This window comes from Pleurodeles waltl, chromosome 9 (assembly GCF_031143425.1).
Source record: "Pleurodeles waltl isolate 20211129_DDA chromosome 9, aPleWal1.hap1.20221129, whole genome shotgun sequence".
Classification (NCBI taxonomy): Eukaryota; Metazoa; Chordata; class Amphibia; order Caudata; family Salamandridae; genus Pleurodeles; species Pleurodeles waltl.
This window is the reverse complement of record NC_090448.1, coordinates 167,046,435-167,073,227: the sequence shown is the minus strand read 5'-3', so window position 1 is coordinate 167,073,227 and position 26,793 is coordinate 167,046,435. Positions and strand designations below refer to the sequence as shown.

At 45.9% G+C, this 26,793-nt stretch overlaps 1 protein-coding gene across 1 annotated transcript in view; it reads right to left on the bottom strand.

Annotated features, from left to right (window-relative positions):
• The window catches only part of ADAMTS9 (ADAM metallopeptidase with thrombospondin type 1 motif 9), a 704,469-nt gene that overhangs the window by 74,232 nt on the left and 603,444 nt on the right, over positions 1-26,793 (bottom strand). Inside the window, exon 31 of the mRNA XM_069206502.1 lies at positions 23,850-24,020. Coding sequence (XP_069062603.1) covers positions 23,850-24,020 — 171 coding nt within the window. The remainder of the gene's footprint in view (positions 1-23,849; positions 24,021-26,793) is intronic.

Genomic DNA, 26,793 nt, shown 5'->3' with positions numbered 1-26,793 from the left:
CATAATAATGTAAATGTACTATTTACTAAGGTTGAATTTATCAGATTTATAAAATGTTTTATAAATAAATATGAGTATAGTTACATAAAACAAAGAAGATATTGAAAGGAAAACCCATGAGAGTTGTGGGAAAGTGCTCTTTTTTTACATGTTCACCTCCACTTTTTGTCCTCGACAACTGGACCAAAGACAACTCGTCCTTCAGCTGCTCTGCCTCCAGAAGGCTGGGTGGACTGCCTGCAATTCAAGAAGCACCAGGATCTCCCATGAAGTAGTAGAGCTACTTTCCTGCACCCTGCAGGCACCCAAGAAGCACTTTGAGGATTCCAGACCACCAAAAACCCAATACCAGAAAGCACCACGGCACCCGTGCCCCCTAGCCCAAGTTCAAGTGGGCCAACAGTGCCAGCACGGTCCCCAATTCCTCCAGGACACAAGCCCACCTTGAGTTTTTCAACTGTGGACTCCCCGTGACGCCTGCAGCCTCTTTGTGCAGGCTACCTCTACCGCGACCATCTCCGGTGACAAAGACCTGATACCTCAGGATACCTATGGACCGGGCCATCCCGAACTGAGGAGAAGAGGACCAAAGTTGTCCTTACATCCCCAAGAATTGCAAGACCCGAGCCCCACTGTTGCTGCAGTCCCTACCTGCAACTTCTTTTCTGTAGGACCGTTTTCCACTGAAGTCAACAGAGCACCCAACATTGTAAAGCACCACTGCACCTGTATACTCCGAGGTGACCTGTTGGTGCTGCCTTGGACTTGGACAGTGCCCCATACTTACCTTAACATAGACAGTCAGCTTCATACACTGGAAGCAGCAATGGAAAAGAAGACTTGCCATTTGCTGATACCAAACTATCAGTAAGGGTCTCAAAAAAGAAACTCACAATTAACTTTAGCTTCCAAAAACATTTTTTCAAACTTTTTCAATTTTTCTAAATTTCTGATCTGACTTGTAGGGCCTTGTGTTAAGTCCTCCAACTGTCTTAAAATATTTAAAAGGTTTTTGTTGTTAGTTAGGCCTGTAAAAGCCCCTTGGTATAAGTTACTAAAAGGTGTCTGTTACAGAGGAGTCATGGAGCTCAACCTGACCCCATACCTGCAGCCGTCTATGCAGCAGCTAAGGAACCTCTGTAAGGCCAGCAAAATTGAAACTGGCTACACCCTACCAAGGCCAAGCTTGAGGAGCTACTTGCAGAGTTTGATGCCCTCCACATAAATGATGATCCTGACACAACCGCAGAGGGTGAGGTGGACAGTGATCAAGAAAGTGAGTCTAGCCCTCCACAACTGGATAGGGAAGGTAATGAGGTACCCTCTGACCTGAACCCTTAGACCGTGCCCAGAGTGCTTCCGTCAACTCATCATAGGGCAGGTTCCTTCAGGCACAGAGAAGAGCTAGATGATTGGGAGATGAGGTTAGAACCCCTGAGTGGTGTTGGCAAAATAAATAGGGAGAAAGAGGAAACGTTTGATTCCAAAATCCTCAAAGGGATTTCCCAAAATATGTCGAGTGTGATGACACCACAAAATGGTTTACAGCTTTTGATAGGGCCTGTAAAATGAGAAAGATTCTCCAAAAGCAGTGGGGCTCTCTAGTTTGGGAGCTTTTCTCAGGCAAGTGCAGGGATAGACTCTTGATACTGAATGAGGAAGAAGCTAAGTCCTCATTAAGGATACCCTGATTGAGGGCTTTGGACGCACAAGTGTGGAGTACAGGAATAAATTCAAGGTGACTCATAAACCCTCCTGAGTAGATTTTGTAGACCTCTTAGTTAAGACACTAGGAGGCTGGTTGAAAGGAAGTAAGGTGCATGATTATGAAGGTCTCTACAATTTGATTATGAAGGAGCATCTGTTGAGTAACTGTACCTCAGAAAAATTGCTCCAGTACCTAGTGGGCTTAGGGCTGCTCCCTCCCCAGGTGTTGGGAAAGAAGGCACACCACTGGGTCAAAACAAGGGTGTCCAGGAAGGCCCTTGGTGGGGGTGACCAAAAGAAAGAAGTTGCTAATCCCTCCCCCCCAAGAGAAAGACAGTGGGCACAAAGGGGAAAAACCCAAAGAGTCTTCTAAAGGCCCCCAAAAATCTGCTCAGGGGGGCTAAGCCATGAGACTCTTCCCAATCAAAGGGTGAATACCAGGGTAAGAATTAGGATCCCAAAAAGGTGTGGTGTTTCAATTGTAAGGCCAATGGACACCGGACTATGGACTCTACCTGTTTCAAAAAGGCCCCCTCTAGTGCACCCTAAACTACTGCTGAGGTGGTGAGTCTCTAGATGGGATCTTTAGTGGACTCTGACAGGGTCAGGGAACACACAGAAGCAGCCTTAATATCAGAAGGTTGGGTGGATGTAACTACCCTGGCTGTCTGGCCCAGTAACCTACAGAAATAAAAACAAAGATCACACATCAGTGGGGTTGAGGTTGAAGCACTGAGGGATACAGGTGCAAGTATAGAGACTGAATAACAGATTTCCTCATATTAATATATAACTGGACAAACCTATTCAGTTATCAAAGCTGACAACATAGTCAATGTCCATCCCATGGCTATTGTGACTATGGTGTGGGGAGGGGTTGCTGGCCAGATGAAAGTGGTTGTGTCCCCTGCAATTCCAGTAGAATGTCTGTTAGGGAATGTGTTGGAGACCTCAGTATGGGCTGAGGTAGAAAGGAAAACCCACGGAGCAATGCTGGGAATATCTGAGTGGGTGTTTATGAAAACCAGAGCACAGAGCAATGCCCAGGGTGAAAAGAGGTGCTGGGGCCTGGAATAATGGCCCAACCCACCAAGAGAAAAGGCAAGAAGAGAAGTCTCGGAAACCAACTTCTGATGAGACACAAGCTCAGGTCCCCTCTCGTCAGGGAGAAGACCTGTCAGCCTTTGAGGGAACTGAGCCTTAGCAACGTGGACCTTACACAGCAGAGTTCATAATCCCAGGGGGACCCTCAAGGGAAGTTCCTTGCCAGGGACAGAGGACCTGTCCCACTCTTGAAAGCCTGAGAAAGCAAGCTGCTGACCAGGAAAAGGGAGATGTCAGTGGCTCCCACAGGACCTACTGAAAGGATGGACGCCTTTACACTGAGGCCTGATACCCCAAACCTGGTGCCACTAGAGAGTGGTTGTGCCTCAGCAGTACAGGGAGTTCCTACTCACCTTTGCCCATGAAATCCCCCTAGCTGGACATCTTGGCCAGGCTAAATCTTGGGAGTAGAATGGTGAACCACTTCTACTGGCCTGGCATGTCCCAGAAAGTGAAGAAGTTATGCAACTCCCATGTCACCTGTCAGGCCACCAGCAAGACAAGTGGCAAACCAAGGCCCCCTTAATTCCACTACCAGAGGTTGGGGTACCCCTTGAAAGGTCCCCTGGATCCTCCAACACCATCAGAGAACAGATTTATACTGGTGGTAGCGGATCATGCCAGCAGGTACCCTGAGGAAATCCCCCTTAGGACTAACACTGCCCCTGCAGTTGCCAGAGCCCTCATCAGTATATCTAATGGGGTGGGATTTCCTAACGAGGTAGTTTCAGACAGAGGTACAAACTTCATGTCTGCTTACATTTCAGCAATATGGAAGGAATGTGGTGTGACACAAGCCGATACCACCCTCAAACAAATGGTTAAGTTAAAAGGTTCAACAAAACCATGAAAGTTATTATCATGAGGCTCCCTGAAAAGCTCAAGAGGAGATGGGATGTCCTTTTGCCATGCCTGCATTTTTCATACACAGAGGTGCCTCAAAATGAAATGGGCTTTAGTCCCTTTGAAATTTTGTTTGGCCATCCTGTTAGGGGACCACTGGGTCTGGTGAGGGAAAGCTGGGAGAACCTCTCAAGGAGCTCAAACAAGACACAGTAGACTATGTGCTTTGCCTACATTCCAGGATGGCTGAGTACATGGCAAAGGCAACAAACACCTTGAGGCAAACCAAGAGCCCCAGAAGCAACTGGTGAAGTACCAACCGGGGCAGAAGGTATGGGTGCAGAAGCCTGTGGCCCCCAGGGCCCTCCAGGACTAAGGAAGTGAGCCTTACCCTATCCTTGAAAGAAAAGGGAAGGTCACCTATCTTGTGGACCTTGGCAGTCCCAGGAGCCCCCGCAGTGTCTTCCATATGAACCACTTTAAACTCTACTAGACAGGGCTGATGTGGTGATGCTGATGATCACTGATGAGGGCCAGGAAGAATAGAGTGAACCTCACATTGACCTCCTCTCCCACAACCATGCAGATGGGTCAGTTGAAGGAGTGGGTCTTTTCAGACACCCTTACTGTCAAACAGCAAGCTTACTGCAGGCACGTCCCGAAGCAGTATGGTGGGCTTTTTTCCTTGACCTCTGGTCAGACATCTGGGGTACTCATGATGTGGACACTGGAGTCAGCTTCCCTGTCAAATGCAAAATCTACAGATAGTCTGATCAAGTCAAGGACATGCATCAGAGCTGAAGTAAGCAAGATGCTGGAGCTTGTGGTGATTAAGCCCTGTGAATGGCCTAGGCTAGCCCAGTGGTCTTAATCTCTAATCCCTCATTCCAAGAGAGTTAAACAAGAGCTGAAGTTTTGTGTGGACTACAGGGGCCCCAATGCTGTCACTAAGACAGATGCTCACCCCTTTCTAACGGCTGTTGAATTAATAGATAGGATGGGTTAGGCCACGTTTTTCAGTGCCTTTGATTTAACTTCAGGGTATTGGAAGATTAGGCTAACCGCAGGAGCTGCAGCAGTTTCTTTCTATGGGTGCAGGCGCTGTGCCCACCCTATTATTGGAATCCACATTTAATGTAAATAATAAGTAACACCAGTGGTGATGTTACTTAGCATTTTGTAACAAATTTGGAAGTCTCGCACCAGTCCTGCTACTGCCTGTCTGCCTAGTGGATGACGCTCTGAGTCAGACTCAGGCAACAGACAGGGCAGGCAGATTTATTGTGACACATGCACCGCTGTGCATGTGTCACATAAAGGCTCTGTAAACTAGGCTGACATGGTTCTAGCCCTGTATTTACTGTTTGGGGGCTTAGCGAAACCTCCCACAAATTACGCTAGGCTGCGTCATATTTATAAGCAGTCTGGGAAGGATACAGTATAAGCCCTGTACTGTTGGAGGCTGCTCATGACTGAACCACTGCATGACGACCCTGACCTTTCCCAGGTTGTCACTATATGAGGCAGGATGATCAAGCATGACTGACGCCCACCCATCTTTGTGTGAGATGGAAAAAGGTAGGGTTTTTTTTTTTTAGTACCGTCTAAGCAATGTTATTGCAACAATCACTGCACTATATCGTGTTGTGATTACTGTAGTAATGCTGCATTCTGATTAAAAAATGCTATTAATCTAATTGACATGACCACGACACAGAGTCAAGACTCAACTCATGACCCTGTGTGAAATCACATGCTGCATGCTATAAATAGAATACACTGTGCAAAGTGTAGCATTTCAGCTGAATTCACAGAGGACAGCTTTCAGTTCCTCTGTGAACTGTGGCTGAGATTATGACTCGGACACTTCCCGGCCTCTGCGACAGCATCAGTCAGCACACCAATCCTGGCCTCAACCCATCAACCTGCAGGACTGACTGGGACTGAAGCTGCCCGAGAAGGTATGTTTAAAATATTAAATATTTAATTTAGTATAATTTAGGTACGCTGCATTGCCACACATATGTTTAGCATAGTAAGGCTACCATAAGCAGTGCTTTAAATGGGCCGGTACTCTCCGGTACTGAGTACCAGCACTTTTTTATTTTGAGAGGGAGAGTACCGGCATATCTCAGGAAAAACGTAATACTTTTAATTGGAGAGTACCGGCACTTCTCAGAAACAAGCAGGTACTCTATTACAGAGTACCGGCACTTCTATTTTTCCATTTAAAGCACTGACCATAAGTACATTTGAGCGCTTTATGAGATTTAACAAATTCGATTTTGCATTGGGGCTGTGCCCAAAAAAGTAACGCAACCCTGACGCAAAATCTGAGCCTCAACTCATATATTTTTTTTTAAAGCTCTGCCATTAAGAAGTTGGCAACAAGGAGAAACATGGCATTAAATCTATTCTGCCAAATCGCTTGCAATGTCAGCGTTTTAAGATATCTTATGGAGTTAAGGCACTTGTTGTAGAGATCTTCGTGTGCCCAGAATATCTCAGTGAAAAATAATAATAGAAAGATAACACTGGGGGTTGCTTGAGAGATCTGTTTTATCTACAGGGAGTGCAGAATTATTAGGCAAATGAGTATTTTGACCACATCATCCTCTTTATGCATGTTGTCTTACTCCAAGCTGTATAGGCTCGAAAGCCTACTACCAATTAAGCATATTAGGTGATGTGAATCTCTGTAATGAGAAGGGGTGTGGTCTAATGACATCAACACCCTATAGCAGGTGTGCATAATTATTAGGCAACTTCCTTTCCTTTGGCAAAATGGGTCAAAAGAAGGACTTGACAGGCTCAGAAAAGTCAAAAATAGTGAGATATCTTGCAGAGGGATGCAGCACTCTTAAAATTGCAAAGCTTCTGAAGCGTGATCATCGAACAATCAAGCGTTTCATTCAAAATAGTCAACAGGGTCGCAAGAAGCGTGTGGAAAAACCAAGGCGCAAAATAACTGCCCATGAACTGAGAAAAGTCAAGCGTGCAGCTGCCACGATGCCACTTGCCACCAGTTTGGCCATATTTCAGAGCTGCAACATCACTGGAGTGCCCAAAAGCACAAGGTGTGCAATACTCAGACACATGGCCAAGGTAAGAAAGGCTGAAAGACGACCACCACTGAACAAGACACACAAGCTGAAACGTCAAGACTGGGCCAAGAAATATCTCAAGACTGATTTTTCTAAGGTTTTATGGACTGATGAAATGAGAGTGAGTCTTGATGGGCCAGATGGATGGGCCCGTGGCTGGATTGGTAAAGGGCAGAGAGCTCCAGTCCGACTCAGACGCCAGCAAGGTGGAGGTGGAGTACTGGTTTGGGCTGGTATCATCAAAGATGAGCTTGTGGGGCCTTTTCGGGTTGAGGATGGAGTCAAGCTCAACTCCCAGTCCTACTGCCAGTTCCTGGAAGACACCTTCTTCAAGCAGTGGTACAGGAAGAAGTCTGCATCCTTCAAGAAAAACATGATTTTCATGCAGGACAATGCTCCATCACACGCGTACAAGTACTCCACAGCGTGGCTGGCAAGAAAGGGTATAAAAGAAGGAAATCTAATGACATGGCCTCCTTGTTCACCTGATCTGAACCCCATTGAGAACCTGTGGTCCATCATCAAATGTGAGATTTACAAGGAGGGAAAACAGTACACCTCTCTGAACAGTGTCTGGGAGAATGTGGTTGCTGCTGCACGCAATGTTGATGGTGAACAGATCAAAACACTGACAGAATCCATGGATGGCAGGCTTTTGAGTGTCCTTGCAAAGAAAGGTGGCTATATTGGTCACTGATTTGTTTTTGTTTTGTTTTTGAATGTCAGAAATGTATATTTGTGAATGTTGAGATGTTATATTGGTTTCACTGGTAATGATAAATAATTGAAATGGGTATATATTTTTTTTTGTTAAGTTGCCTAATAATTATGCACAGTGATAGTCACCTGCACACACAGATATCCCCCTAACATAGCTAAAACTAAAAACAAACTAAAAACTACTTCCAAAAATATTCAGTTTTGATATTAATGAGTTTTTTGGGTTCATTGAGAACATGGTTGTTGTTCAATAATAAAATTAATCCTCAAAAATACAACTTGCCTAATAATTCTGCACTCCCTGTAGTTCCAGTTTTAAATCAAAATAGCATAGAGGGTTATTGTGTCTTCTGCAAAGCACATCATGTAATATGCAGATGACAGATTTGTATTTTATGTAGCTGGGTAAGTGGATTGCTGCTTTTAACACAGAGATCCTTTTGTTATTTGCAGTTCATAAATTGTAATCTTTCAAATTTAGCACAGTGAACTACAAAGAACATATGTCTCCTACACCTTGTAACACTCACTGACTTATGTAACACATTCTGTACATTGATTTACACACACATAATTTATTGTCAATATATATTGTGTACATCTGATCTAAAGAGCTTTGACACCCTGCATGTAGATGAGTAGCCTTATGAAAGAAATAAAAAATAAAATAGTGGTAATTGAATTGATATTTGTGTAAATACGGGGACAACCAGCACATCTGACATCATTATAATGCATGCATATGTCTTACATGCAGGGACTGAACAAAGTCCGAAGCGTGTCTCTCTTAAGTACCTGTGAAGTGATAAGAAGATGTGAGCATCTCTTTCCCCTCCATTGCGTTTGCATCTAAGTTGATGCTCCAGATAGCTCCCAGACAGAATACTAAAACAAAAGGAGGCCTGATGGCCCCTTAACCTCAGCCTTTGTTATGGTCCCAGCTGAAATCTGATAAGCCCCCTACCCACCTTCACGTTGTTACTTGAAATGAAAGCAGACAATGTAAAGGTGCCGCTGAATGTGTCCCAGTGCCTTAAAAGGACACCCGGATGAGGTCAGTATATTTCTGGGGGGCCCAATCTTTTGGCAGGCAGAGTCCACCATACGAAAATAGTGGGTACCCGCAAGTACCCTCCACATGTGCCCTGGGGATAAGAACATCACCCACATCCAGAGTCTACCTGACAGCTGCCTTGCCTCTTAATGCACTAATGGCACTGCCACCATGCTTAAACACTACCACGTTCAATAGAGGCTTCTCAGTGCGTGCTATAATGTAACATGATAATGTCAAATCTTCCAAATGTTAAAGAGATATGCTTTTCTGAATTTCGAAGAGTGTGCACTTTCACATCTGCAGTCCTGTGAAGTATCATGCATCAGGGGTCAGACTAGTGCTGGTGTCCGCATTACCACACTAGAATGCATTATTCATACAAACCATAGCACCCCTTTACCCTGACGACCCTGCTCAACGCATGAGCAGCTACTGCATTTAAGCATCGAATGTGCTGGCAGTAAGTGGACTGTGGAAAGCATGCAGTCTGTCCCACTTATTTACTTGGCACAATCAAATTTGGGCACTACCAGGAAAAAAATAATAACCCATCTCTTGCCAAAATGGTTGTTGCCCTGAGTGTAAAACACTTTCTTCAGTCAGTGCATGGTCATAAACAAAAATAATTCTGGACCCGGTTGGCAGGCAGTGCCTATTGTGGATCAAAGCGCTGGCACTTTGCCTACTGTTGTTTTCCAGAAAGGTGCCAGACTATGGGCCGCTTTGAGGGGGCAGTGGGCTTGGTGCAGAATGTTTTCAACATTGGGGTCCGGTTGCTGGTGAATTTCCACTGGCTTATCTGTCCACTGGCTCCCCAACCACCTGAATGTTGCTGTTATAAAGCCTAAGTCTAACATCCCTCCTCTAATCACATGTGGTGTTCCCCTTACTGTGCTCAATACACCTCCAGGATTCTAGAGTTCAAGCCCAGTGCCGATTAAGGTATGGCCCACGTTTGCTTTTAATTGGCAATTTTTAGGTTTCTATTTGTTTGGTAAAATAATGAAGCCACAATTTTATTTTTCCTAATGCTCCTTGTGCACGCTTTTTTAATTTGTTCTACTTTATTTCTTTATGTTAGTTTATGGGTGAGTAGTTGATTATGTTAGATTATTTATTTACTTTCATAATCCATGCTCCTGGAATTCTGGAGTTGTGGCAATTTAGGTAGAGCGCTGCTGCAGGGTACTACAGTTGGCCATCCAGTCCAGACAGGGCAGCTGCACAGTTCAAAAGAGCTATGCCAGTCTAGGCACTTGGCCATAGCCAGTGCCCAGCAGCAAGCACAGAGGCATGCAGCCTCTCTGCGCAACAATGAACACATACACTATTAAAGTGCAGCATCTGAGGCCAGTCTTGGAAGGCCTTTAATCTGCAAAAATAGTTATCCACAGCCTGGCTTGCTACCGAAACTCATCTACTGCCAGCATTTTAATAGGCAGCAGTCGGCCCAAGGGAGAGCCGGTGATTGGGTCAGGCTGGACTCGGAGGACAGAAGTTCAATCAGCACCAGCTCCGCCCAAGACAGTCCCATGCAAGTGACTCTTATGTGCCGGGAGGAGACGTGAAGTGAGCAGGCAGTCGACAGGGCTGATGCTGGTACTGAGAAGGACTGATTGGTATGTCAGAGGGCACAATTGTGCCATGGACAAGTGAGTCCAACACTATGAAACTTTAAAAGTTTTGCAACTGAAGGGATCATGCTATCAGGGGCACTGGCTAATTGTCAGGGTAGTTCAGGAGAGCCTTGTGGATGCACAATTGTTAGAAATGAGGTCTTTGGTTGACAGTCAGGTTACCCCCCGTTCAAGCAAGGACCCTCACTCTAGTCAGAGTAAAAGAGAATCACCCTCAGCTAACCCCTGCTTACCCCCTTGGTAGCTTGGCAGAGCAGTAGGCTTAACTTCAGAGTGCTAGGTGTAAAGTATTTGTACCAACACACACAGTAACTTAATGAAAAACACTACAAAATTACACAACACCAGTTTAGAAAAATAGGAAATATTTATCTAAACAAAACAAGACCAAAACGACAAAAATCCGACATACAAAGTCAAGTTATGAGTTTTTAGAGATTAAACTCAAAAATAGAGCTTATAAACAAAAAATGCTTTGATGAGATGTTAACACGGCGTCGTGACGGAGTCGTTCCCAACAAGCCGACACCAGCGGCGCCGGACACAGAGTCGGGTAGACCCCCAAGTACAGTACCTTTGGTGAAGAGTGAAAACAAGCTGATGCGCGAAGTCGGGGATCGCGGCGTCTGTGCGAAACGTTGAATCTGTGCACTTCGAGCGGCGTCAGTCACGACGTGGTGCGACGACTTCCACGGGGTCGCGGACTTCAGCGGGGCTGCAGCGGCATCGGGCCTGCGGAGAGCGTCGCGTTCCAGCGAAGGTTACGTCGTCGGGTGCAGGCGGCGGTCACCGGATTCAGCAGCGCCGTCGGTCCGGAGTCGTCCGAAGTCGATTTCCTTAGATTTCTACCAGCTTTCCTTTCAAGGGCCCAGGGACTGGATAGGGCACCACTTGTCAGAGCAGGAGTCTCTCCAGAGACTCAAGGGGCTGGCAGGGAGAAGCCTTTGCTGTCCCTGAGACTTTAAACAACAGGAGGCAAGCTCTAAATCAAGCCCTTGCCGATTTCTTCACAAGATCAGTCTTTGCCATCTTACTCTGGCAGAAGCAGCACTGCAGGAAAGCTCCACAAAGCACAGTCACAGGCAGGGCAGCACTTCTTCCTCAGCTATCAGCTCTTCTCCAGGCAGAGGTTCCTCTTGGTTCCAGAAGTGTTTCTTAAAGTCTGTAGATTTGGATGCCCTTCTTATACCTTATACCCATTTTAGTCTTTGAAGTCACCTTTCTTCAAAGGGGACTCACACCTACTTGTGAAATCCTGCCTTGCCCAGGCAAGGCCTCAGACACACACCAGGGGGTTGGAGTCTGCATTGTCAGAGTCAGGCACAGTCCTTTCAGATGAGAGTGACCACTCCACCCCTCCCTCCTAGCAGAGATGGCTAATCAGGAAATGCAGTGAAAAACAACCCAACTGTCAATCTGACCCAGACAGGGAATCCACAAACAAGGCAGAGTCACAGAATGGTTTAAGCAAGAAAATGCTCACTTTCTAAAAGTGGCATTTTCAAACGCACAATCTTAAAATCAACTTTACTAAAAGATGTATTTTTAAATTGTGAGTTCAGGGACCCCAAACGTCCATCTACTCTCTAGGGGAATCTACACTTTAATCATATTTAAAGGTAGCCCCCATATTATCCTATGAGAGAGACAGTGCAACAGTGAAAAACGAAGTTGGCTGTATTTCACTGTCAAGACATATAAATCACATTACTATGGCCCTCATTCGGACCTGGGCGGGCGGCGGAGGCCGCCCGCCAAAGTCCCGCCGTCAAAATACCGTACCGCGGTCGCAAGACCGCGGCGGGTATTTTGACTTTTCCCCTGGGCTGGCGGGCGGCCGGCAAAAGGCCGCCCGCCAGCCCAGGGGAAAAATCCCTTCCCACGATGACGCCGGCTCGGAATCGAGCCGGCGGAGTGGGAAGGTGCGACGGGTGCAGTTGCACCCGTCGCGTATTTCACTGTCTGCTAAGCAGACAGTGAAATACTATTTGGGGCCCTCTTACGGGGGCCCCTGCAGTGCCCATGCCATTGGCATGGGCACTGCAGGGGCCCCCAGGAGCCCCGCGACACCCCCTACCGCCATCCTGTTCCTGGCGGGCGAACCGCCAGGAACAGGATGGCGGTAGGGGGTGTCAGAATCCCCAAGGCGGCGCAGCATGCTGCGCCGTCTTGGAGGATTCATTTGGGCAGCGGGAAACTATCGGGAGACCGCCAGTTTTCCCAGTCCGACCGCGGTGTTACCGCCGCGGTCGGAATGCCCAAGGGAGCACCGCCGGCCTGTCGGCGGTGCTCCCGCCCCCGTTGGCCCTGGCGGTGCAACACCGCCAGGGTCAAAATGAGGGCCTATATGTCCTACCTTATCCATACACTGCACCCTGCCCTTGGGGCTACCCAGGGCCTACCTTAGGGGTGCCTTACATGTAAGAAAAGGGAAGGTTTAGGCCTGGCAAGTGGGTACACTTGCCAAGCCGAATTTACAGTGTAAAAATACACACACAGACACTGCAGTGACAGGTCTGAGACATGATTACAGGGTTACTTGTGTGGGTGGCACAACCAGTGCTGCAGGCCCACTAGTAACATTTGATTTACAGGCCCTGGGCACCTCTAGTGCACTTTACTAGGGACTTAACAGTAAAACAAATATGCCAATCATGGAAAACCAATTACCTACACATTTTAAACAGGAGCACTTGCACTTTAGCACTGGTTAGCAGTGGTAAAGTGCCCAGAGTAATAAAAACAGCAAAATCAGAGTCCAGCACACATCAATAACCTGGGGAACAGAGGCAAAAAGTTAAGGGAGACCACGCCAAGGATGAAAAGTCTAACAACAATCATATGCCTCTCAGGCTTACCTGTCCTGTACCAATCCTAAAGAGAACTCCATTGAGGCTGATTGGAGGGCTGATAAGCAGTCAGAAGGGACTTTGCACAGACAGGTCGGGTGAGTCCAACACTGCTGGGGACTTAGCACTGCGAGGTGACTGGTAATAAATTTATCTCAGTAGATTAGAACCTTCCATTTCAGTGGTTTTGTAGCAGTTTCAAGACCTTTTTAGAGATTCTCACTGCTCAAACAGGGATAATTTTAAATGTTTATCACTTTACTTGGACTTCATTGCTTGGGTTTAATTGCAAGAAAGTGCCACTCTAAGTGTCACACATTTGGTAGTAGAATGTCACTCATAGGTACGCTGAACCCATGGAAATGTTACTCATAAGCAATGTAAAAACTTTGCAGCTATGCTTATGTAAAATAGTGCCTTCAGCTATTAGCGACTCAAATCAAACCATTATAATTATCACCTGATTTGACCTCACAGTCACAGTCACAGTCACAGTCCTCCAGCTTCTCCAGGTCTTCTCCCGGGCACAGGTTCCTCTTGGTTCCAGACGTAGTCTAATTTTCAGGGGTTTTGGGTCCTCTTCTTATACCCCTTTCTGCCTTTGAAGTAGGCCTACTTCAAAGATAAGTCTCTGTTGTTTTCAAGAGCTTGCCTTGCCCAGGCCAGGCCCCAGACACACACACCAAGGGGTTGGAGACTGCATTGTGTGAGGGCAGGCACAGCCCTTTCAGGTGTAAGTGACCACGCCTCCCCTCTCCTCAGCCCAGATGACCCATCAGGATATGCAGGCTACACCCAGCTCCATTTGTGTCACAGTCTAGAGGAGAGGTGCAAACACCCCAACTGTCAAACTGACTCAGACAGGAAATCCACAAACAGTCAGAGTCACAGAATGGTTTAAGCAAGAAAATGCCTACTTTCTAAAAGTGGCATTTTCAAACACCCAATCTAAAAACCAACTTCACTAAAAGATGTATTTTTAAATTGTGAGTTCAGAGACCCTAAACTCCATATTTCCATATGCTCCCAAAGGGAATCCGTGCTTTAATGATATTTAAAGGCAGCCCCCATGTTAACCCTTGAGAGAGATAGGCCTTGGAACAGTGAAAACCGAATTTGACAGTATTTCACTGTCAGGAAATGTAAAACATATGAGCACCTGTCCCATCGTTAACATACACTGCACCCTGCCCATGGGGCTACCTAGGGCCTACCTTAGGGGTGTTGTACATGTATAAAAAGGGAAGGTTTAGGCCTAGCAAGTGGGTATACTTGCCAAGTCGAATTGTCAGTTTACAACTGCACACAGAGACACTGCAGTAGCAGGTCTGAGCCATGTTTACAGCACTACTCATGTGTGTGGCACAACCAGTGCTGCAGGCCCACAAGTAGCATTTGATTTACAGGCCCCGGGCACCTCTAGTGCACTTTACTAGGGACTTACTGGTAAATCAAATATGCCAATTATGGATATATGTACACATATAATTTATACAAGGAACATTCACACTTTAGCACTGGTAAAGTGTCCAGAACAAACAAAACAGCACACAAAAACAACCTGGGAAGCAGAGGTAAAAAGTTAGGAGAGACTACATCAAGGATGCCGAGTCTAACAGCTCTGTTAAAAAATTTTGAGCGTTTAGAAATGGTCTAACTGCAGTTTTAAACCACGAACTACGCACACTCAAGAGAGAATGCAAAAGGCTAGAAAGACTGTGGTGTAGTAGTAGGGACCTCGCAGACCGCACCATCTTCAAAGATGATCTGAACAAATATCACCTCTGCCTCAGAAGGAAAAAAGATCACCCTACTCAGCCACATTGAGGAGAGCACCAACCGTCTGAAGGAACTCTTCAGGATTATCCAGCAGCCACTGAAAACACAATCCAAACCACCAGGCCCTCTGTGACACACTAGCCAACTACTTCAACAACAAAACCACAGCCATCTACAGAAACATTCAACCCAACCCACCAGCATCGAACACCTACTGACTCTATCCGAGGACTCCCCCAGCCACATCATCACCGACTGGAAGCTACTATCCATCCAGGAAACAGCCGCCCCATCATGACTTTGACCCACTCCGGCTCACTCAACTACTCATGCCTACATTACATCTTTAACCTGGGCCAGAAGGAAATCCTCTCTCCCAACCTCAAAACCTCCATCAGCACTGCCACCACCCCTGAAGCATGGAAACAAGAAGAGGTCAAGCCGCTCCTGCAGAAACCTTCTGCCAACCCAAGCAAACTAAAAAACTACCGCCCCATTTCTCTTCTCCCCTTCACAACCAAGGTCCTGAAAAGAGCCATCAACAAGCAGCTCTCCCAACACCTGGTAAGACGCAACCTATTAGACTCCTCCCAATGCGATTTCCGCCTGCTCCAACTACAGCACCAAGACTGCATCACTGCAATTGACGACCTCAGGTCCCTCTTCGACCAAGGAGAGAAGGCGACCTTGATCCTCTCTGCTGCTTTTGAGACCATCTCCCACTACACCCTCACGTTCAGACTCTACCACATGGGGATCCAAAGCAATGTCCTCAAATCGATCAATGCCTTCATCACAGACTGCACCCAGAGAGTCTGCCTCCCACATTTAATCTCAGTACCTAAGAGCAACATATGCGGCGTCCCCAGGGATCCTCTCACAGCGCCACCCTTTTCAACATCTTCGATTGTTCATTCCCCTGGACTCAACATCGTCTCATACGCCAACGACACCCAACTCATATTTTTCCTTTCCAAAGACCACGCCACCCCCAGAGACAAGTTCAGCAAAGCCATGATGCACGTCACCGAATGGATGAAATCCAACTGCTTGAAACTGAACACGGACAAGACTGAGGTGATCATCTTCGGAAGCAATCCCCCTACCCCTCGAAGTATGACTCCTGGTGGCCCACTACGCCCGGACAACCCCTGGCCCCAACTAACCATGCTTGCAATCTCAGCATCATCATTGACAGCAAACTCACCTTCAAACAGCAGATAAACGCAGTGGCCTTCTCCAGCTTCCACAACCTCTGCATGCTATGGAAGATCTTCAGATGGATTCCCATTGAAACCAGAAAGACAGTCACCCAGGCCATCATCACCAGCAGACTAGGCTCTGAAAATACCCTCTATGTCAGACTCACCACCCATCTCCTCCACCTGCTGCAGACTATCCAGAGCACAGCAGCGAGACTCGTCCTGTACCTCCCCCGATAGACCCACATTACTCCCACCTCAGAGGTCTCCACTGGCTGCCTGTGCATAAGAGGTGCAAATTCAAGTTTCTCATCATCGCATGCAAAGCCCTTCACAACATTGGACCCAATCTAATCAACCACAGACTCACCTTCCATCAGCAAATCAGGAAAATCCACTCAACAACTCTCACCCTTGCACATGTCCCAAGAGTTCAAGTCAGCCACAATAGAGGGTGCTCCTTCTCCTACCTCGCTCCCAAGATCTGGAATAACTCCCTCTGCCCCCCACTTACACACCTCGCACACCATCCTCGACTTCAGGAGAGAGCTCAAGACATGGTTCTTGAAGGAACAGCTACTGGCTCACAGCGACAACCCTCAGCACTTGGATACCCCACAAGGTGATATGTTGCGCTTTACAAATTTAATGATTGATTGACTGATTGATTGATTGAAAAATATACATTTATTTTGCTGTGCTTGGTACAGATGGGTACTGGAGATATCAGAGGTCTTTCTGGAACTCTTTTAAAGGGTACTACTCAACAAGAGACTTATGCTTTTTAAGACCATTTTCAATTATTTCTGTATTATGTGACATCAAGTCAGTCAAGTCAAAATGTACAGGTACATTGTTTTAGTTTTATTCCAAACATATAGTTATTTTATCCTTATATAATAGTAATTCAAGGACCCCATTATTGGAATACACCCTTTAAATTATAGTAAGATCACTAAATTGGTATGCTCAAGTGTTTGAATCGTCACTGGTGTTGTGCATGCAATGGCATCTACCCTCACACCTTACACAATATTTTAATTATTAACAGGCATCTGGAAGGAATTCTGCAAATAGTTACAAGGCTATACCCCTTTGGGGGAAAGCTGTACGTGCTCCTGCAGTTCTGTTCCTGCCAGAATGAGAATGAATGACTAATCGCTGTTACTTGTGTGCATGACAGTTCAGTGTTTATTTAATATTTTGGGTAATACAGTTTTTGTGTCTTCATTTGAGGGAATATTCAAACACAGGCTAGCGTTTCTATTTACAGTCTGATCTATAGCTGTGCATAATGAACACGAAAGACAGTTTACTCATGAAACCAATTTTGAAATTGACACATGCGGATAAACTTCAAGTGAAAATGTTATGAGCTGATAAACCTGAAATTAAAATTGAATAGTGTGCAAAAGATAGGGGGAAGGGTTACACACATTGGTTTACCAGAGTATGGTGAATGGATGTAATGACTTACTGGCAGCACTTCTAAAAATGCTCTGTCCTGTTTCCCTTGCTTACTCTTTGGGGGTAAAGGTACCTGGACAAAAACAGGAGTTACTGACCTAAAGCATCTGGCAGAAAAAAAAAAAAAAAACATGATTCCAGTAAATCCCATTTGACAGACGTTGAAATTATCTCTTTTCAGAAAATCTGACATTGTGTTGCAATTGAGTGAAGCATACCCTGCAGGAGTAAGAAAACATAATGCAGAAGTGGAAAAAACAATACATTTTATCAAAATAGATTGATTGTAACTGTTGTTTTGGTGCCACAGTATTTAAAGGCATGTTTATGATCCTGTGCTATGTGTTTACATTGGAAAGGGTAGAGCCAAAGCAGTCTTGCCTGGTACCCTAGCACCCTTCAGAGGTCAGACTTGCTTGATACCCAGAAATTCTATTAAATGTTTTATGAGTTTTCCTTTACAAATGCCTATAAGAACTGTATTCCTGGCCAATTTATCATAAACATAGTTCTGCAAATTGTACCAAAATACACCAATTTTCAACAAACGTCTCAGGAGGAGAACCTCCCCCAAACCTCTCTTTTCAACATCGGGCATGCTAGTTTCACTTGCTCACTAGCAATCATTGATTTATTTTTCTTACGCCCAACCACCTTCAAATTCCACCAGCTGCCACTGCCCAGGAGCCACGGAGAAAACAGTGTTTTTGACCCCAGATGGGCACTTCCAGTTTACTGTGATGCCCTTTGGATTAAATATTTCCCTGACACCTTTCAAAGGTTGGTGAACAAAGTCCTAGCTAGGTTAGAGTCTTTCAGTGCAGCATATCTAGATGATATTGCTGTCTATAGCACTACTTGGCAGGATATCCTGATCCGCCTTGGAAAGGTCCTTGAGGTCCTGCAGCAGACAGGCCTTATTATCAAAGCAAGCAATTGCCAGATAGGGCACGGCACAGTTGTATACTTGGACCACCTGGTAGGTGCAAGCCAAGTGCAACCCTTACAACCCAAGATCCAGGCAATTCTGAAGTGGGAGTTTCCAACAACCCAGACCCTAGTCACTGCATTCCTTGGCTTGACTGGATTCTATGGGAGGTTATTGAAGAAGCATGGCACCATTGTGGCACCCCTCACAGAACTCACCTCCAAGAACCAACCAAAGAAGTTAAACTGGACAGTTAGTTGTCAAAAGGATTTTGACACGTTGAAGGAGTATCTTTGTTCAGCACCCATTCTAAGGGCTACAGATTATACCAAACAGTACATTCTGCAGACGGATGCCTCTGAACATGGGATAGGAGAGGTCCTAACCCAGACCAATGATGATGGCCAGGACCAACCTGTTGCTTTCATTAGCAGGAGATTCCTCCCCAGAGAACAGTGTTGGAGTGCCATTGTTAGGGAAGCATTTGTTGTGGTTTGGTTCATGAAGAAGCTGAGACCATAGTTGTTTGGTATTCGTTTCATTGTTCAAACTGAACCCAGGCCTCTCAGATGGCTGATGCAAATGAAATGGGAAAATCCTAAACTGTTGAGGTGGTCCATCTCCCTACAGGGTATAGACTTTACAATGGAACACGGACCAGAGACTGACCATGCCAGTGCAAATGGCCTTTTCCAGTTTTTGCACTTAAACACCAAATTCTCTCTTGGGAAAGGTAAGTCTCATTCCCTTTCGTTTGAGGGCTAGGGGTGTGTGTAGGAAAGTGCCCTTTTTGACATGGTCACCCCAACTTTTTGCTCACTGGTACTGAGGTTTTTTTGACTGAGGTGCACTGGGTCCCTGCTAAACAGGTCCCCAGTGTCAGTGCTCTTGCCCTAAAAACAGGTAACAGTGTGTACAATTGGCACACTCTTCTACCTGTGAGTCCCCAGTAAGTGGTACACCTGGTACCAAGGGCTTGGGTAGGGGAGAGGGTGGTCTCTAAGTGCTGCAGCACATACTGTGCCACCCTCAGGGACCCCCCCCCCTTAAAAACACGATGTACACAACTGCCATTGCAGTCTGTGTTACCTGGTGCATGCCTGCTGAAAACACACGTGGCATACCCATTGTGTGCCATGTACCCAGCACTGCATTTAAATATAGGTAAGTCACCCATACAGCAGGCCTTGGAGCCCTAAGGCATGGTGCATTATATTTAATGTGTGGTCCTATCTCCACAAGCAGATATGACCGTGTGATGCCCAGCCCCATTGCTGAGCATCACCAGTAAACAGGGAAGCCATCTTATGGTATGTGCTGGACACTTTTCATCACAACTGACCCAATCACGTAATGGTTTAACTGAACTCTCTGGTGTTTGGTATGAAAAACCTTTTCTTATTAAATCCAGGCTGATGCCAGCCTCAGAATTTATTATGACATACACGCAGAGGGAACCTTAGAGGTGCCCCCTGAACCCTACTGGTCTCTGAGTTTGTTGGTTGACTTCCACCACAGACATTTTTCTGACCCCCTGGAGGTGACAGCCTGTGCTCTCAGAGGTCAGAAACAAAGCCTGCTTCAGAGAGGGGTGTTGTCACCCACTACAGCAGGATGGCTAGCAGATCTGCATACCAATGCCAGGGGCTTCAAATACCCTGCAGCATTTAGTATGCAACCCCCGGCTTCCCGAGACCTGAGTGTAGCTGGCCCCTGCCGTGAGCCCTATTTGGCACCAGGACAGGGAGGGAAATTAGTCAGTAGGTGTGTACCACCTCTGGGCTAGCCGCACCTCTAAGGTGGGCTATCTGAGGTGGACACTTGAGGAAGAATTCCACCATCTTGTTTTCGGTTGGAAATAGGCCTGCTGGGATACAAATATGCCCACTCCCCACAGGAAGTGGCCATATAGGGGTTGTAGGAACCCCAAAGGGTGAGTAGCTATTGGCTACTACCCTACACACCCCTAAACACCCCTAAATTGAGTATTTAGGTGGCTCCCAGAAACCATAAGACAGATTACTTGGACCCAAGAAGAAGAAGGAAACTGAAGAGCCGCAAAAAGTAAGAACTGAGGAGCAGCTACTGACCTGGCCCGACCCGAGTATCTCCTGTGGAGTAGTGGAGCTACTTCCCTGCAATCTGCAGACACCCAGGAAGAACACTGAAACTGCCAAAAACCCAACAGCAGAAAGCACCACTGCACCCATGCCTCCTAGACTAAGTCAATGGTGCAAGTATGTTCCGCAGGCCCTCCGGGACATGAGCCCACCTTGAGTTCCTCCACTGTGGACTCCCCAACTCTGCCTGCAGCCTCTTTGTGCAGGCCCCCTGTACAGTGACTGTCTAAGGTGACAAAGACCTGATGCCTCAGGTCACCCCTGCACCCAGCCATTCTGAACTGAGGAGAAGAGCACTAAAGGTGTCCTTACTTCCCTGAGAATCGCAAGACCTGAGACCCCCTGATGATTCAGTCGGACTAGCTCCCCAGTCCCTACCTGCAGCTTCTTTTCCTGAGGAGCATTTTCCTTACCCTAACTCCTGAAGATTGGCCTTGTAAGTTGCTGTTGAGTACCCGTATGCAATATATGTGTTTGTCTCCATAGGTTTGCATTACTGCCTTAGACACTGTGATTATTTTGCTTGCTTTCGTCAACCTGCATTAGTAGTTATTCTTGCAATAGTACTCTGGTGTTGAAACATAATATAAACAGTAACTATTTTTCTAACAACTGGTGTTGAGTTCCTTCTTTAGAGTGTGTGTCTCATTTGTTGGCACTGTGAGTACAACAAATCCCTAGCACTACCTTCTGATGAGCATAACTACTCATCCACACTCCCACAAAAGAAAGCTTTTGGGATCGTCATTCGTAACCCTGTAAACCAATAAGGGTCACCTGAACTGTCGGCAAGAGTATAACACACATCTGAGATTAACTATGTTTAGTGCATTCACAGATTTGTGTACGCTTGTGTAGGAAAGTGCCCCTTTTTGACATGGACAACCCCACTTTTTGCCTAGTGTTCAATGCAAATTTGACGGAAAGTGCACTGGGCTCCTACTAAACAGGTCCCCAGTGAAAGATCTCTTTCCCTAAAACTGTACAGTAGTTCCCCAATTTGCAATACCTTTGACCCCCCTGTAAGTCCCTAGTAAATGGTACTCCTGGTACCCAGGGGATTGGCACCAAAGAGGGGCCCCAAAGGCTGCAGCATATATTTCGCCATCCTCAGGAACCCCTCACCTAACACATACAGACTGCCATTGCTGGCTGCGTGTCTCAATGCAGCTAAAAGTGAAAACATGACATCATCTGTGCGCCATGTTTCCTAAACAATGCAGGCAATATATATATATATATATATGTCACCCCTACAGCCCTAAGACAGGGCGCATTACATTGCATGTGAGGACATATCTGCATGACCAGATATGCCCCTGCTATGTCTTTCTTGACTTTTAGACATAGTGAGTGAACAGGGAAGCTATTGTAAGTATGTGTGCTGGACACTGGTCAAACCGAGTTCCCCAGCTACATGATGGCTTCACTGAAAATAAGGATGTGTGGTATCAAACATCTAATATTAATAAACCCTCACTGATGCCAGTGATGGATTTATTAATACATGCACCCAGAGGGCACCTTAGAGGTGCCCTGAAAACCTACCACCTACCCGTGTGCGGACTGACCAGTTTTAGTTAGCCTTTCATCACCAAACCTCCAAGAGTGACAGCCTTTGCATTCGGGCAGTCATAAACAAATTCTGATGACCTTCCAACCTGCATTACAAGGGAGGGGGCTTCAAATAAGTGCACTGCCCTTGGTATGCAGATCTGGCTTCACTCACAGAAGAGATGACGACCCCCCTGACCGAGGGCCCATTTGGCACCTAGACATGTGGGAAATTTAGTATTCAGGGAGGTGTGTCTACCCCTCAGGTAAGTCCCACCCCTAATTTTGCTACCTGATGTGGACACCACATTTAGAAATCTGCCATCTTGGTGTTATTAGATTTATGAACTCTGGGACAGAGTTATGCCCACCTCCCACAGGAAGTGGTCATATAGAGGGTGTAGTGACCCCCAGGTGTAAGTAGCCCATTGGCTACTACCCTACACTCCCCAAAAGGCCCCTAAATGCAGTATTTGGGGAGACCTTGCACTAAGAAATCAGATTCCTGTTGACCTATGAAGAAAAAGGACACCCAAAAGCAGCAAAAGCAAAGCCCGAGGCACCAGCCCTGCGGGCCTGTCTGCTATTCTCTCCCACCGATTTGCAGCAAACTTGACTCGTCCTGCAAGCTGCTGTGACTCCAAAGCCTGGAAGGTGTGCCTGCCTTCAGCACAGACCCAGGAACTCCCATGGAGCAGCGAACTTGCTTCCCTGCATCTTGCAGGCACCCCAACACCAAATGCAAGGACTCTGGACTGACTAAAACCCAACATCTGAAAGCACCACTACACCTGTGCTGCCCAGCCCGTGCTGAAGTGGACCATCAATGCCAGCATAGTCCCCAGCCCTCCAGAGACAAAGCACACCTTGGACTTGCCCACTGTGGACTCATCAACACCGCCTGCAGCCTCAGCATGCAGGCCCCATCGATCACAAGTGCTCTGGTGGAGAAAACCTGATGCCTCAACGCACCTCTGCACCTGTCATCCCTGGCCCGTGGAGAAGGGGACCCGAGGTGTCCCCACGTCCCTTTGCATCTGAAGATTGGATACCACTTGTTGGTTTTCCCCGACTGGATCCCCAGTCCTCACCTGCAGCATCTTTTTGACCAAACCAATGCCCATTGAAAAACATTGGGCACCTGACGCCATACTATACCACTTCACCTGGCCACCCCAGTGCCTCCTGGTGTCTCTGTACTGTACCTGTTTTGCCGCCTTTGTTTTTCCTCCATAGGATAACATTGCAGCTTTTCAGAAATTGCACTGTTGACTTTTCAAAACTGTAAAGATTTTTCTTGCTAAACATACTTAACGGAATGGCTTGCTTCTGGTGCCAAAACATCTATATAAATACTTGTTAATTTTTTTAATTGGTGAGGATCTCTTTCTTTAGTCAAATATCTAATTTATTGACTGTGTGTGTGTTTGCAGATGTCACACACTCCTCTGCGATAAGCCTAAGGCTGCTCGACTGCACCACTCCCTAAACAAGCACACTGGGATTGCTAGAGCAAGTCCCTGTTCACAATTGGGGAAACCCCTGGACACTTTGCACAATATAACTCATTTTCATACCATATAAAGAGCCGGCTTCCTACAGAAAATGAATGATTTTAGATTTCCAGGAATACGCCTCCTATCCTACTGTAATGCCTAGTGAGTAAAGTGCATCAATTTTTTTCTCATTACAGAACACATTTTTTCCATGCAGGAACCCTTTTGAGACACCCCAATGAAATGTAAGTGTGTTCCTGGCTTCTTCTAGATATGTATTACCTCAGACCATTCCCCTGTGATCCAGATATATTCACATGATTGTAAACTGCAGCTCTCTTTGTCAAGTGGCATCATGCTGGCATCACAGCGCACGCTGTCCTCTTCTCCTCCATCTTGGTTCAAACAAATGACTTTTCGATGCCGGGAGCCGAGTCCACAGGTTTTAGTGCACTGCAAACACATAAGTGAAACATTGACTACTGGGAACTATGAGATCCTTTAGCACAGTTGCTTACTTCTTATTCTACCAAACCTTGATCCATCATCCATTCTGACACCTTTTTTGCGACCCTTCTAGTTCACACACAAGAAACACACTTAGAAGAATGACCATTTTGATACTTTTGCTTTTTGTGGAAAAGGTCTCTTTATTGGAAGTAAGCAGGGCTCACAATTACTGATAACTCTTTGGTTTAGCAACACACTAATGACAGATTTAGCAAAGGCAAGGTGACGCCAGGGTAATGCAGTTCTTAAGTGAGATTTACAATGCCACGTAGAGTCACAAAGAAAAGCTTCTGTGTGGCATGGTAAATCTGGAGTAACGTAAAGTAGAGCAAGTCACTTCATTGCTTTACTCTTTGGGTGAAGCTTGGGTGTTCTCACGCATCCACCAATGGTTTTGGCATATTCCCAGATTTACTAACACTAGTAAACCTGGGAATACATTAAAATGGTATGTATTCAAAGGAGAATAAGTTTATTTCTCCTAATTTTTTCCTCTTTCTACCTATGCTGAATACTGCAAAACACATGGAAAGAGGAAAAAGCTTCAGAGAATTGCTTTATGCAGGAAAATGTACCTTCCAGCACAAAAACACTCCTGGCTGTAACCATGGTCGAAGGATGCCTGTGTTTGCACTTGACAGCCACAAGTGCACTAGGGAGAGCAGAAATGTACCATATCTTAGTAAATATGGTGCATTCCTGCCCTCTCCATTACCTTGCTGGTTTGCACCAAAAGTTAATAAATCAACAATCAATTATAACCCATTCCCTCACCCCTAAATATTACCCACCCATTACATCTCTAACACACCCTTCCCCCGTAGCACTCCAACCCTTTCAACATGTTTATCTGTTAACTGCTTACATCCTATTCCTTACTTCTGAATCCCCGTTAACTTTGATTCCAGGCTGCTTGCTCTAGGCCTAGACTGCCTCTTTTTCCCTGCCTGATCTGCTCTCTCTGCATACTTTTTTCTCCTAACCTGTCCAGCTCTCCCCACTATACCGTGAGCTCTCTCTTTCCGCTTACTTCCTGTGACAAGCATACATTCATACATACATATCGCACTCTATCTCCTTCAAAACAAGACCATATATCAAATAACAGGATGGGAGGTGGGCTCATCATTGTGCCTACATATTGAGAAATACCTCTGATGCAAGCATGTTACTGTGAAGACAGAGGGCCTGATTACAACTTTGGAGGACGGTGTTAAACCGTCCCAAAAGTGACGGATATACCACCTACCGTATTACGAGTTCCATAGGATATAATGGACTCGTAATACGGTAGGTGGTATGTCCGCCACTTTTGGGACGGTTTAACACCGTCCTCCAAAGTTGTAATCAGGCCCAGAGTGGCCAAACAGCTTTGACCTCAAATGCCATACACATCATCATTGTCTCTCTGAATCTTCCCCAAGCGGACAGGGCACTATCCTCCCTTTCACATGGGACTCACTTTAAGACACAAATCAGCCAAAAGTTTTGCTTGTGGGTATTTTTTCATGCACCTTTACTATATTCTCCACCAATCACAGTTTCCACATTAGTTCTCCCAATCCATTTTTAGTTTCCCGCTGGGCACAGGCGTTAGTTTAGCCTTCGGCTTGCAGGCCTGTTGCTCCCGCCACCTAGTGACCTTTTACCTATTTAGTATGCTCAGTTTTATTTCATTTACTTCACTTAGCTTGCTGCCACTGCTTACACTTTATAAGAAATGTTTTGACTTTCATTATCAATGCCATTCTGAGAAGGTGTCATTATCCGCGTAACTATCAGCGATACACATAGGTATTGTTATCATGTCACTTTCTGTCAGCACCCAACAGCTCTGCCTAATTTGTCAACATCCTCAGGGGCATGTAGCACCACTGGGTTGCTTGTAACAACATTGTACTGTCTGCATTTCAGGATAGATATTGCCAATGTTTGATATGTACTTGATGTTACCAATGCTTGTTGCACTATATAATTGTTTTCCCCAATGCTTGTTGCAGTATAAAGTTGTCTTTACCAATGCTTGTTGAACACATGTGACTGTGTCAAGTCCTCTTACTTCTATATGTGTCAGGTTCACTTGTTTATTGGTTGCCAGGCAATCACCACTCCCCAAGGTCTCCAGGTATTTCCAAAAACATGAGTCATACTGGCTATAAATACTCTTGCTGTGCACATGATCCTGCTTGGCTTTCTTCCTCTATGGTAAGGAAAGCCCTCTGCACTCTAGAATTGCCTCCAGGCCCCACCTGCTGCTCTCTGGCTGGCAGCAAAGAGCCTCAGCAGAGATCTTGTGGAAAGAACACACTTCTGTCAGCTAAGTGGTGCATGCTGTCTGGTGTTGCTTTGTTTTTTGGTGAAAGCTGAAAAAACTAAGACTGATTGCACTGTAGCCTTCTTGAGACTTTGAAAGGCCTCTTCTAAGGACACAGACATGATTTATGAGTGGGGGCCTTGATGAGGGTTGAATAACAGATTTAGCGTGGGTGCTTTCACAACTTTCATTTTGTAACTGAGAACTGTGACAGAACTTTACTATCTTCCACTTGTTTATTTTTTGTACTAATAGTGATTACGCAATTCAGTGCTAGGATTACTTTATGTGTGAGTTTACTTGTTTTTGGTATTGCAATTCATTTTATGTTAATAGTGATTATGCAGCTCAGTGCTAGGAATACTCTATATGTGAGTTTTCTTGCTTTTGGTATTTCAACTT